The sequence below is a fragment of the Pteronotus mesoamericanus genome, unplaced genomic scaffold, assembly GCF_021234165.1.
Source record: "Pteronotus mesoamericanus isolate MK-2021 breed Mesoamerican mustached bat unplaced genomic scaffold, CSHL_Meso_final contig_42, whole genome shotgun sequence".
NCBI lineage: Eukaryota > Metazoa > Chordata > Mammalia > Chiroptera > Mormoopidae > Pteronotus > Pteronotus mesoamericanus.
Genome location: NW_026555157.1, coordinates 2288081 through 2301783, shown reverse-complemented (window position 1 = coordinate 2301783; position 13703 = coordinate 2288081). Strand labels below are relative to the sequence as shown.

The window sequence follows — 13703 nt, the reverse complement described above, 5'->3', positions numbered from 1 at the left end:
AGAGGACATTGGAAAGGATGCTACTTATTTTCCTTTGGATCAGAGGAAGTTGGGCTAATCGAAGAGAATGCATACATAACTGAAACTTCATACCTGAATAAATTCTAAAGGCCTGCTGTACAGTATGTGCCTACGGTTAGCAATACTGTACAATGTACTTAAAAATTAGGGGGGTAGATTTTGTCCTGTGTTTTTACCACAATAAAAAATATAATTTAGAAAGCAAGACCATATTAAAAATCAAATTGAAAATATCATGACATAATTATAATTATGTATTCAGTTATGCCAAGGTCACATGATAGAAAAATCTGTGAGATAATGCGTTATATATATTGATGATAAATGCTAGCTAATGGGGAAAATATGTTTTAATGGTATTTTCTTTCAGATGTTTTCAGATATAACATACTTAATGAAAATTATGCAGAATATGCACACGGTAGAATGTGAAGGATTTTCATTATTGTTAAATGAGAATAAAAAAAGTAGAGAATGCATGTAAGAAAAAAAGGTTTTTTAAATAAAAAATAAAGCCTTGGAGATGTAATAATTAAAAGAAATGGGTGAGGCAGATTTGGGGCTTCTGATTATGAATCTTAACTACTTACAGTAAGTTTTGCAACATTCCCAGGAGAGCTGCAATGAATCCGATCTCAGCTGCCCAACACTGAGCTGTAAGCTACAAGAGTCTCACACGTGTCATTAATATGAAAAATTGTGAAAACTCTACATTCAGCCAAATTCTTCTGCTCTCCAAAAGGACTTGGGCATACTTCAGTCCATATTTTCAGTGACTTTTCATTTATCTTAACAGCTTCTTTCAGCCCTGGTTAATTCCCTCCCCAGCCTTGCCAGAGTCAAGTATTTCCAAAGGTCTGGCAGGTCCCCAACTGTCCTAAAGGCTGCAGGAAGATCAGATCATGTTGCTCACAGGCAAGAAGACTCTCAATCCAGAAGAAAGTGTCTGAGTACCTTTCTGGTTTTCCCCCCACCATATTACTTCTCTCTTTTTTCCTCCACCTTACTGATTTTCAGACCATAGGGTGCTTGCATATTTCTTGTTTGAAAGTGCCAAAAGCTTAAACAAGAACCATCTGGAATGGTTATGTAAATATAATGTTAGGCAAACTGACCTTGGTTGCCACATAGAAAGAGCCTTCTGGATATCTGAAGTTTCCTTGTGCTTCCCCACTGACCTTTCCCATAAAATCTGTCCCACCTTAGCTATGAGAAAAACAAGAATGTAATTAAAATGGTTAAGAGAACCTAGCTGGAAGTGGTCGATTTTCATGGTGCTGTTGTTGACAGGGCCAAAGATGGTGATCACAGAGATTTTCCTGGTGGCCATCTTGCAGAAGCTTTCCAGATATTCATCTCGTTGCTGCACATACATGTTGTTCTCAACCTTAGGGGCGGTGATCAGCTGGAGGTGGGCAAAAGCAAGCACATATTAATTCACAGTGATAGTTTTACACTGAGGTAAAATCCAAAGGGATGATTTGGAATAGAGGGCTGGAAGTGACTAACACCAAAACTAAGTTAAACTAAACTAAGTTAAACCAAGCTAAACTAAACTAGACTAGATGTTTTGTTGGACAATTAGCATAATTAGGGCCAGAGACTGTTTGGAAAAGACTTATTTTTAAATGGCTTCAGACAGTTTAGCGTTTTATACTCATTTTCACTATTTATCTTCCTTACTAGTCTCCATGTGTCTTGGCTTTCTCACTTGTGAACTCTGCACAGCAGTACTTATTTTGCAAGGCTGTTGTGCTCACTGCATAAAAAGCTGACATGTAAAAATTGCTCAGTAAATGCTACCTCCCTTCTCACATTTAAATCTTCATTATCCTAATTGGCTGTTCTGACATTTGTAAATTGAATGGCTACTACTATCATTTCATGTCTCTCAGGATTGAGAGAGTTTCATAGCCAGGCCTTGCACACTCTGGAACATTCCATGGCTGATGTCTGCAATGAACACTGTCTATTCATCCTTTGCTGACTCATCATTGGGCTCAGAGGCCAGCCTTGATACATGTTCTCCCATTTGACTGCATTCAAACTTATCAACCACTTCTTACTCTACCCATCTAACCTTATAAAATAATTCTGAAGTCTGTCACTTGGCATTTCTCGAGTGGAAGTCACCATGTTGTAACCTCTTTCAAATTCTTTCTCAAAATGGTTAGTATCTGGTCCCAGCCTGATCTTGCTTTTTATTTTGCTCCATCAGAGATGTGTATATTGCTTCCTGAAAGTTTTCCTTCTAAGAATTCTCTATGCTTGACAAAAATACTACCCTTCATGGAAATCAAGATGTGTTCAATAGCTGTTGAGTGGAACATTAACAAAGGCTTTCTGGGATAAAGTTGTTTTTTTTTTTCTCAGATCATTGTTTATTTTAAGTAGACATGACTTCATTTACTTTTGATTTTCTGTTTATATGCTCGTTCAGATGGACACAATGGGTAGAAAATGCTTGTTTTAGAAATGTAATTTCCCAAAAGAAAATATAATCAAATTTCCTCAAATTTATTCATTGACTCATACTTAGCCTTAAAAAAGATTTATGCCGGGGAGAGGGGTAGGTATAAGGGGACTAAATGGTAATGGAAAAAAACACAATAAATAAATAAATAAATAAAAACTATTTAAGATGGCTATAAAAAGAGATAGTAATGGTATCTTTAATTAGTTTGTTAGTTTTTAATTAGCTATACTACATCTGAACATTTTTGATAGGAGTTTATGGTAGTCCAAATCTTGGAGTTTTCTTCTCACTTGGTAAGTTTTATGTTTTTCTTTCTGGCTATTTGCTCACAAACACACTTTTTTGAAGTAAATAAGATGAATGCTTCAGTAAGAACACAAAATAGTCAAAAAGAAAGATTTACTGATAATGATTTGGACTCCCTATTCTAAATGGAGGATAAGCTCATATTTAGAGGAGTCTCTAGGGCACAGCTGTCCAGAAGCTGACTGATAATTACCTACTTCTGTAACTTTAAATCAGTATATAGACACCATTTTATTATCTCATACTTTGCCATGGACTTTTTTAAGTCCACAGAAAAACCATGACATGACAAAATTTCAAGAGTTCTCAAAACTCCCTCTGGTCTTCTTCACCCTCTTGTACATAATTGAGAATTTCAGACAATATACACTCTTACAGAACCTCATCCTCCCCTGTCTGGAAGTTTCTCCCAGGAATTTCTGAACAAAGTAGTCTGAGGCCATTGGATACCCAGTGGAAATCACACTAACATAAATCAAGGGCTCTATTGTTTATTTCCACGTTGGGACTTTTCTCAAGGGTGCTGTAACCCACTGTGAGGTGACATTCATTTTCCTGCTCCTTTCCCAGGTCTGCCACTCGGTGGTCTGGCCCCAGGCACTCTCTTGCTAGCCTTTCCTCCTAGTCTCCCTTATGCACCCTCTTTACCCAATAGCCGGACATTTCTAAATTACGAAATAAAAGAAATCTTGGTAGTGGCACAAAGAAAGGGTGAAGTGCCCTTAAAGTTGAAGAGCTTGCATAATCCTTATTCAACCCTTGGCTTCCCTGTAGCCTTAACTGGGTCATTTAACCTTATGAACCTTAGTTTTCTCATCTTCACAATGGAACAACTTCCCTGCCAACTTCATAAAGCAGTGAGAACTGAGCAAAAATAAATAAAAATACATATGTAAGGCTGTGTGCACCTGAATATAATATGTGTATGTCGCCTCTGTATGGTTCACCCACATTCCTTCCTCTGCCTTGGCCCTTGGCCTAGGGGACCCTCCCACCCAGAGAGCCCTCCTATCCCTTCCAACTTATCTCATGCTTAATCATTCTTCAAATGCAACGTCCTCCCTAAAGTCTTTTCTAGCCCTCAATGATCACTTCTTCCTTATAGTCACTGTTTTTATAGTCTGCACTGTTCACTTGGAATGTATGTATTTCCTCAATTTACTATTATATTTTATGTTTATATCACACTTCCCCAACTAGAGTGTAAGTTATTCAAGGCACTGAAGCCCCAGTCCCTACTACTGCCGTGCCCATGGTTGGAGAACAAACCCTGGCCACGTTCCTCAGGTTACATGGATCGCTCCAGCCAGGAGAGGGGAACCACTCAGAAACGCAGTGTTCCTCTGCCTATGACTGTCCAGCTGCAGCCCATAAACCAGCTGGTTTAATCTGTTCCTCAGTTCAAGTTCACATCAGGGAAAGTAGAGGAGCCTGATCATCTGAATATCTTTCAAGGATTCTTTCCCTGTGTATTGCCATCTCTGTCCCATTAATTTTCTAGTTTGGCAGCATTTCAAGCAATATTTAAAATGGTAACCATTTCCAATCTTTTTTTCCTAAAGAGAACATCCTAGAACTTCTCAGTAAACATTATTGTCTGGTACTTGGCCTCTTTCTAGTGTGGCAGTGATAAATCAGGGCATGTCTCATGAATTTAGAATGGTGTTGTGGCTCTTTTTTATGTTTGTGTTCCAACAGTGTGTTGGCACAGGGAGCCTCACAGTATATAATTAAGCCAGTTTGCATTAATAAAAGGAGCAGAGAGGAATGGGAGATGCTAGGGGGAAAGTGTTTTAAATCTCGGATTATTACTATACTGTGGTAGGCTCAAAACACTAGGTTTTCACAGGATTCTGAAAAATAACATTTCAGCTAGTAATTTGCCTTAGTAAATCAGAGCTTTTCATCCTTTTCTAAAATTAAATAAGTAGATTGTTGTCCTAACATCCAGATTTCTAAAGTAAGGTTTAAAGTATTAACCTACTTGAATTACAGGAGATTCAGTCTCCAAAAAATGCTTAATCTTGAACCTGAATCTCTGCAATTCAGCACTTGTTAATCGACAAGTAGGTAGATTCTTGGGGCACAAAGTGATGGCTTGTCAGCTATACTCCACTTAGTCCAGTGTTTAAGTGATAAACTAACTAGCATAGATAAGCTTATCTATGTTCTCACCATTGTCACCCTCAAACTGACAGGAGCCAGTCTGAATGATTAGGTTAACTGGGATTCAATCTATTGTTCTTGACTGACTGCCAGGAAAGCCAGGGTTGAGGGGCAGAGAACGGGCTGGGTATTCAAGGCACGAACTGTACATCGGTGCTCAGCACAAAATGTTGACAACTGATATGTCTTATCTTTTACCTGAGCAATTCAAGGTTTAAAATTAATGTTTAAATGTCTGTATTGATTAACTCAATAGGAGAATTTCAGTTTCCCCTTCATTTGATGGCATATGCCCCACATTCAGGAATGCAGAATGGGGGATGGCCTGAGCATGAGCTTTTAAATCAAATGACCTGAGTTCTAATTCTAGCTTTGCCATATATTAACCTTGGGGAACTTCTGTCTATAAGATGGAGACCTTCATGGCATTATCATGAAAATTAAACCACACAGTCTCAAAAAGGCCCTGGCAGGATCTGCTCTTTTGTTTTGACAGATTGAGAGGCGGGGTCGTGAAGGCGTGACCTCAGGCCTAAGAAAAGGACACCTGGCTCCCCCTGCAGCTCCTTTGAAGGCTTCTGGGATTCTGTCCACCCAGCCACAATCTATACGACTGCTGCTGCCCGTGTTTCTCTAAGTAATTGGCTAAGTAGGGTTATGTGATTGACATTTTCACATTTAAAGAATGATATTAATAAGTGCCAAGTATCGGAGATTTATGATAAATTGTAACAGGGCACCAGGTTACTGAAAAGCTGGAAAGATAAGCTCAAAGGCCGGCACAGTTTCTTGGAATGTGAACCTCATTTGAGTTGGAGCACACTGGCTTAGGCTGAGGCCAGGGAGAGGTATATGGTGTCAGTGGTACTTGAGCAGCTTGGAGAGTGCTAAGCCTTAATGAATATTAATTGAATCACTGAGCTTCCTGAATAACATCGGCCATGTCTGATGGGGAAAATGAGTGGAAAAAAGTGATAAATGGCACCAACAAGGTCTTTCACCCAGAAACACAAGTCTCCCCTCTGTTTGGTCAAATAGTCTTTTCTCTCCATCTTTTGATATTGTCTCATGTTTATTTTGTCTTGTCTTTTGTAATCCATTCTTATTTTAGATGTCATTAGCTTTTAGAAAACACATTTCTGATGTGATCATCAGCTGGGCACACGTGGGACTGCAAGACTGAAATGCCTCTTGTGGGGACTTTCTTTGTAATAACAAGCCTGGCTCTCCCACCAGCCACCAAGAGCAACATTGCCATGAGCAATCCCAGCTGGTTTCTGTTTTGCCTCACATGACATCAGCAGAAGCTGTCATTTGAGTTTCATTTGCTAGAAATTTATGATCAGGGATACTGTTTAAAGCAGAAAAGACCCAGCTGGGCTTTCAAATCCCTGACTAAGGGAGTGGAGAGAAAGGGAGAGAAATAAAAGGCATGACTAATATCAGTGCTATGTATGAAAACCCCTTTCTTTTGACTCACAAACTAGCAGTAATGGAAGTATTTACCAATAGGTGCACAATTACAATCCTGACAATTTAGCTGTGATTATTTTCCCCTGGTTAAAACCTGACTATGAGGAACACTTTGTCTGCCCTGTTGGTTAAATGTCAAGGGTTGGGTGATGTGTTTTAGCAGGCTGGATAAAGTCCCAGGTATTCAGGAGGTGGGCAACAGAGCACCCCACTAATGCTTTTCCACAGCCCCGAGCGCAGTTTCCCCTGTGGGTTCTCTAGCAAACATTCACATGCCAGATAGAGTTCTACTCTAAAATCAGTGATTTTTTTTTGGTTCTTAGTGGAACATCCCAACTTAAATTTATGTACTCTTGGAATAACCAAGCAGCTGTTAAACTGCTCTGATAGCCTATCTTCCGCTAATCTCAGTTTGTATACTTACTTTAAGGCTCTGGTTAAAACAAGGAACAATATACAAAGAAATAAAACACACACACACACACACACACACGGACAAACAACCTGTAGAATCAATTGAAACTTAGGTTTTGTTCTAATACATAAATACACTATTGATGGAACAGCTAATAAGATTTGGGGACATGCCTCACCCATGATAAATACCATAAGGGACTCTGCTCTGAATAACATTTCAAACACACATTTAAACTTTTTGAAACTACTGAAGATAAATGGGTACCAGAGTATCTCTGGGTCAGATCATTAATCCAAATTTAGGCCAGATTGGAAAAAAAACTAAAAAATCCTCTGCGATATGCCTCGAGAAAAGAGTGTCATCATTTTTGGTGAGGAAAATACAGGGCATGGGGTCACCTTGTGCCTTTGGGAGGATAGATGATATCCTCGGTGGCGTGAGATGGCTCCCTCCCACCCAGGTGTCTGAGAGAATCAATCCTGGTTCATGTTACCGAACATTAATTCGCTGATCTTTTTCTCTGAAAAAACTGTATCATACTCATTTCCTCTCTGTCAGCCTAGAATACATTGATAGTGTTAAGAAGCTAGGGATAAAGCCTTGGAAGGACACTAACAAGGTGGGTAAGGAGACTTGGAGAGGAGAAAGAAAAGGAACCATTCTCACATTGCTTATGAGAACTGCCCTTACATTTATGATGGGGCTTATTCCTGTTCAAAGCCTTTTTCCTGGGGTTTGACTAGATACTGTTACTATTCTTTGGATGGTGGTAAGTAATGGCCAAAGAGATACCTACTGAGAAATACCAGTGACTGGCTAGTGGCACTCAGAAACTGAGACACACAGAAGTAAGGGCTGCTTGTCTCCTCTCTCTCTCTCTCTCTCTCTCTCTCTCTCTCTCTCTCTCTCTCTCTCTCTCTCTCTCTCTCACACACACACACACACACACACGCTCATTTTATAGTCTAAGGGGAACTGACATCTGGACTGCAAGTTCAGATATGTCTCTAGAGTATTGGAAACTAGAACAATTAATCCAGTTCCCCACACTCCATCTTTTTGGCCTTTTACTGACTGGACAGAAATAAGAGGCAGACTTTAAGGGTTAAAGATTTCAGCCAGCTAGTGTAAAGGCATTCATGAGGGTCACACCAAAAAGGACCTCTCCCCTCTCCTGTTCATACCTACTCTCCACCCAGGCTGTCCTCCTTTCCCCTTTGAGTTTTCTAATTGTTAATAGAGACCTAATTAGGGCAGAGAGGAGAAATCTTGCTATTTCCCCATACACGTGCTTCTAGTTTCTAAGCTCAGGAAGAGAGAAACCCTTTTCTTAAGTTGTGACCAGAGTCAATGCACAGCATTTTAGGAACTTCATTCTTTTTTATTCTTTGTGTTTAGTAAAATGGAGCTGTGTCCAGAACTATCCCTTGGAAGAGAGGAGTAAAGATGGGGGATGGGTACTGCTGGGCTTGGAAGAAGCTGACCACAGGTGCTTCCCTGAGTTCCCTGGGTCTAAGGTCCTCCAGCCAATGACTCTGAATCTGTGTGAGAAAAGATGCATAGGGCATCCAAACCAAAAGGAGCTGCTGGCTTGGCTGCCCTTCCTTGACACACCTCCCGACCTTCTTGACATGGCAAAGTTTCAGCCACAGTCTGCCACCCAGCAATGTGATTTTAGAAAAACCACAAACCAAATGTGAACCCTCTCTGCCTCAGTCCACAGGACAATGCCAAGGAGAAAATTACTTACAAGGAGCCTTCGTTTGCCCTCAAAGGAGCCCAGCAGGTCGGTCACCAGCTTCTTGGGACTCTGAGTGAAGTACTTTGTGGTGGGTTTTAGGTAGCCATCCTGCTCGGTTTTACCTGCTTTTTTCTTCTTGCTCTTCTCCTTCTCCGGCCTGCTCTTTTTCTCAGCCTTGTCCTTCTTCACTTGCTTTTCACTTTTGAGCAACTTCTCGGCTTTCTCATTCTTCACCTTTTTTTTCTTCTCCTTCTCAGGTTTCTCAAGCTTTTCATGCTTTTTAGATTCCTTTGCCTTTCGGGGGGAAATATTCCCCACCTGCAACTCCTCCTCCAGCTGAGAGGCAGTGGGTCGGCTGGGGTCATATTTATCCTCATACTCATTGCTGAGAATTTTGTCCTGGGCTTTCTTCTTGGGAGGTTTCCCCTTGGCTGGCTTGTGAGGGCCCGGCACCACATTTGGGTCCCGGTGGCCATGCTCGCGCCTGTCTGTGCGGTTGTCCCGGAAACGGCCAGGCACAGCCCTGCTGCTGTGCTCTGGGGTGAGGGTGGGAGCGGCCGCCGTGAAGCTCTCGAAGCTGGTGGCCTTGCTGGGCCTCCTGGTGGTCTGTGGCCTCTCCCTCGGCTGCTCCTTTTTGGGTGCAGGGTAGAGATTCTCTGAGGCTGCGGCACTCCTGGCAGTTGTCACCTCCGCTGTCGCTGGGGGCCTGTGGGCATCTGAGGAGGCGTGCACCCGCGGGGTCCAGGGCCTCTGGGTGGTCGGAAAGGCGGTGGTGGTTGAAGGTCTGGCGGCTGCAGTTAGCACCCGTGAGGTGGGCCGAGTCACTGTTGTGGCTGGAGCCGGAGGCAGGGTGGTGACCCTTGGGGTGGGAGGGGGTGGCGGGGGTGCCGCTGTCGTGGTGGCCGGCCTTCTCAGCACCTTCGCCCGACTCTCTCTGGTGGGCAGGATTTGGGCTCTCCTGAGGTCTTCGTTCCTCTTCTCACTGCTCAGGCCTGGCCTCGCTGCCCCTCCACCATTGTTCCCCTCCTCCACCACCTGGCCCTCCACCCCAGAGGCCTTACACTTCTGAACGAAGCCCTTCTGCCTGATTTTCTCAATCCTGCGGATGGGCCCCTGGTCGATGATCTCGTACATGGCCTCCAGCCTGACCGGGTAAGGGTAGCGCTCTTCCACCTGCAGCGTCTTCTTCAACAGCACCATGCCAAACTTCCCCTTCTCCAGCTTCAAGAAGCTCATCAGCTTTGGGATGAGGCTGGGGTCCAGGGACTGCTCCAGGACCCGGCCCTCGCTGGTGATCCTCCGCACCTTGCCCCCTTCCTCGCCGGCTTGGTGGAAAAGCACTATCTGCTGGATGTGCCTTTCCGCCAGCTCACAGTATACGTCGTCCTTCAGCAGGCTCATCATCAGGCGGTAGTAGCCTTCCGAGGCGTGAGGCGCCGAGATGACCCACACGCGGTTCTTGCCTGCAAAGCTGGCAAGGATGTTGGGAGAGCTGGACCCGGAGGGGAAGCGCAGTATTCTTGACCGAGCTGAGGACCCCTCATCTCGGACCATCTCGCGGGGAGAACTCTGGGCAGTCGCTCTCCGCTCGGGTTTCGCCAGGGCCCCATGGATGCCCAGCGGGGCCAGAGGGGCCTTTTCAGGAGCTATTCTCAACACCGGCACACTGCTCCTTCTTGGGAGAGGCTGAAGGTTTCGTTCTTCCAGAGTGGGTCTCTCAATTCCCTGAGGCCTCCCCGTGTGCCTCAGCAACCGAGCTGGCCTCCTGTTGACCGGGGAGACCAGAGGCGCTCTCTGCCTTCCGTGGCTCCCTCCGTGCATGGCCTGGGGGTGGGGTTCCGATCCACATACCAGCCACATTGCTAACAGCATGGTAAGACTGGGTCCCATTCTCCATGTCATTGTGCAATCCACTTGAGGGGCAGCAAGGTCAAAAGACAAAAGGGGGAGGGAGGGGGAGAAAAGAAAAAAAATTATTTAATTGCAAACAGAGCTGGGCATTTTCTCTTTTTTTTATTTTGGCCAAGGACTGGGGGAAGGGGTGGTTAGAGAAGAAGGAGGAGGGAGGTCAGGGAATGGAAAATAGGATGAGATCCTGTTACTTTTAAGCCCCTGTAATTTGTCAGTGCTTAGCAGAGACAGTTACATTAAGAAGGAAACCCAACTCAGGGCTGCATTCAATATGCTTGCGCGCTTTCAACTGACTCTCTAATGCTCCAGAGGAAATGCACACTGAGCATATTAATTATGACAACATTTACCATTTCATTTCTTCAAACAAGCAACAAAGAAACAAACACACCAAAGACAGAAAGGATTGCACACTTACATTGTGGCTCATGGAGATGGAATGTAGAAGGCTTAAAAAGAAATCTGAAGTGTGGTCCCAGGACAGTTTTCTAGATGAAATGCTTTTCCTCCCAACCCTCTGTCTCCTTTGCGAGGCTGGGGTGTGCTGCAGCTCCAGCTCCCAAAGTCGCCTGTCCTGACCTGAGGGCTCAGCTGCTTTCTTCTTTTCTTTTTGGCTGTCTTTTTACCTTCTTGACAAGTAGGATGAGGTGACAGGAGCTGTCCTTTTAAGTCTTTGCATATCCATTTTCCTGTAGCCTCTGCTCAGTCTTGTGTCTGTGTGTGACAATCCCTGTGCCGACACACAGGACGCCCCTTGACGTGGAGCCCCAGCTAGTTCTGAATCTCACTTTTTTCTCTCTTTAGAGTTCCAGGATCCTTCTTATCACCCTTTCCCCCACAGTCTGGCTTAGTCCCTTTGTTTCCGAGCGTTCAAGCACTGGGATTAATATGTTTTCCAGGCTGAGGGAAAACACAGGAATGTGATGTTGAAAATAGGCTTTTTCTCTTTTCTACGCCTCTCTCCTCCCTTTATTTCTCCCCACCTTTTTTTTTCCTCCTCTTTTCCTTCTTCTTCTTTTTCTCCTTCCTCTTGCCTGGATTCAGTCCCAGGAATGCCAGGACAACCTCAGTTTTGATCCAAACCAAACTCAAACAACAGCAGCCACTGGAAATCAAGGAAACTTCACTAAGGATTTAACAGATCAGCAAAACGCCGCCTCCTTCCCATTTCAGCACGTTGAGAGTGGACCCGGTGCGGAGGGAGAGGGCCGTTCTTTGGGTGGGGGAAAGTTTTGAAACACTACCCATCATCATAAATCACTTTAGAATAAGATGGCTGAGGACTTAACCCCTTCCATACCAAGTAATCAGGATACTTTCCCTTCCTGTCTGTACTCACAGTGCATTCTGGAAAGGGAAAATTCTCAGATTTCTGCATCTGGCTGCTTGGTTTTCCTAGAGACAGATAATCATCTGGGTCAGGGTGCATGGCTATACACACACAGACAGTATATATATATTTATAGTTCCATGTATATATTTTTATCTTTTTCTCCCTGCTTCATGCATTTAGTTTGAGGTTGGAAAAGCCCATGGAAAACATGACTGGGTTGTTTTTATTTTATGCTAATTGGAGATCATATTACTGTATTCTTGTTCCTAGTTTTCTCCTTGGCATGGAAGGAAGCTGGTAAAAGGTTAGAAATGCAGGCAATAGCTGTTGTTCCCCTGAGACTGTGGTCAGCCATTACATCAGGGGAGGGGCAATATGACCTCCAATCCTGGGTTCTCTCAAGAGATGGTAGGCTAAGACCTTCCTTAGATGCATGTGCGTGAGTGTGTGTGCGTGCGCGTGTGTGTGTGTGTGTGTGCGTGCGCGTGTATGTGTGTGTAGTGCAGTATTTTGCTCTCTAAAAGCTTCAGGTATCTAGGGGGCATTAGGCAATCCTTAGAAATAGCCATGTCAGTTTCCACGGAAGAGACCGGGGCAGCTCTCTGTGTCCACACCCTGGGTCTGTCATGGGGATTCAGCTTCTAGGCGGGTGGAAAGGTACCTCAGGTTCTACAGATATTTCTTCCAGCTTTGCCAAGAGAATTCAGTTGGCATGAATTGCAGCAGACTGTGGGGAAGTCAGGGTTCTCAGAAGGCCCTTTGCAAAGTAGGCCATGTTAATGGTGATGCTCATTAAATAAAACCTGGTCCTTAGTTGCTACCCCTTGATCAGTCCATCTCCAATGGGTCATATGCTTTCCTTTCACATGAGCTCCTAGCACTGAATTGAAAACCTGTAGGGGGTTGAGTGCAAGGCTTTTAGCCCACAGCTTGAAGACCAAGCAGCACCCAGAGGGAAAGCTCTTGTCTGGAGCGCTCACAGACGCTTGTGACTACAGTAACAAAGCTGGGCTTCAGACAGAGGCCTTCTGTCCACCAGAGTCAGGGAAGATTTTCCCTTTCATGGGCTTCACCTCTTAAGCTGATCAAATGCCTGTGCTAAGCTGGATTGTCCTAGATGTTACTCCCTTTCTCAAAGCAGAATGTGTTACAGTCTGTTCCTTTCGAGTTCTTTCCCCTTCTTTCTTCTCTTCCCCTTTTGTCTTCTTCCTGCTAATCACACTACTATTTATTGAGGATTTTTATGTGATGCTCTGGGCTTGGCACTTTCATATATTATTTTATCTAGCCCTCACAGCATCCCTAAGAGATAGGTAGAATTATTCCATTTTATAGATGGACAAACTGAGGCTTAGTGAATTTAAATAAATTGCTTATTGTCACACAAATGGTAAATGGTAGTGTTGAAATTGAACCCAGGTCAAGAACTCTCTAAAAAAACATGTGTTCTCCTGCCTCCCCCTTTAATTTTATTATCATAGCATCTCTTTTTCTCTTCCTTAATACCTTTTTGTGTTTCCTATATTCATAGAAGAGTCTCATTTATTTATGGAACCAGAATATTTATGGTATTTTTAGGACCCTACCCTCCAGAGTAATTCTGCAGTAGTCATTTTTACCTTTCTTAATAGGTCCTTAAAGTCTTTACCCTTTTTCTTTAATATCATATGACTTCCACCAACCTTCTAATGATATTCACAACATTTGTCACCTGTGCACTAGTAAAGTTGAAATGCAGCCACTTTAGAGACTAGGATTTAACTCTGAGGGGAAGCTAGCCCACCCCTGAGCTGTATCTGTCTTCCTGGTGGCCTCAGATTTTCTACCCTTCTGTGAGCTGCAGCCACTAGATGGCACG

The 13703-nt window shown here is 43.6% G+C and overlaps 1 protein-coding gene across 1 annotated transcript in view; it reads right to left on the bottom strand.

Annotated features, from left to right (window-relative positions):
* The window catches only part of CCDC80 (coiled-coil domain containing 80), a 34446-nt gene extending 22733 nt beyond the window's left edge, over window positions 1-11713 (bottom strand). The window contains exons 1-3 of the mRNA XM_054577307.1: window positions 10931-11713; window positions 8611-10514; window positions 1270-1426 (exon numbers count right to left, since the gene is read on the bottom strand). Of these exons, the coding sequence (XP_054433282.1) occupies window positions 1270-1426; window positions 8611-10503 (2050 nt within the window). The 5' untranslated portion in view covers window positions 10504-10514; window positions 10931-11713. The remainder of the gene's footprint in view (window positions 1-1269; window positions 1427-8610; window positions 10515-10930) is intronic.
* Window positions 11714-13703: the final 1990 nt, after the last annotated feature.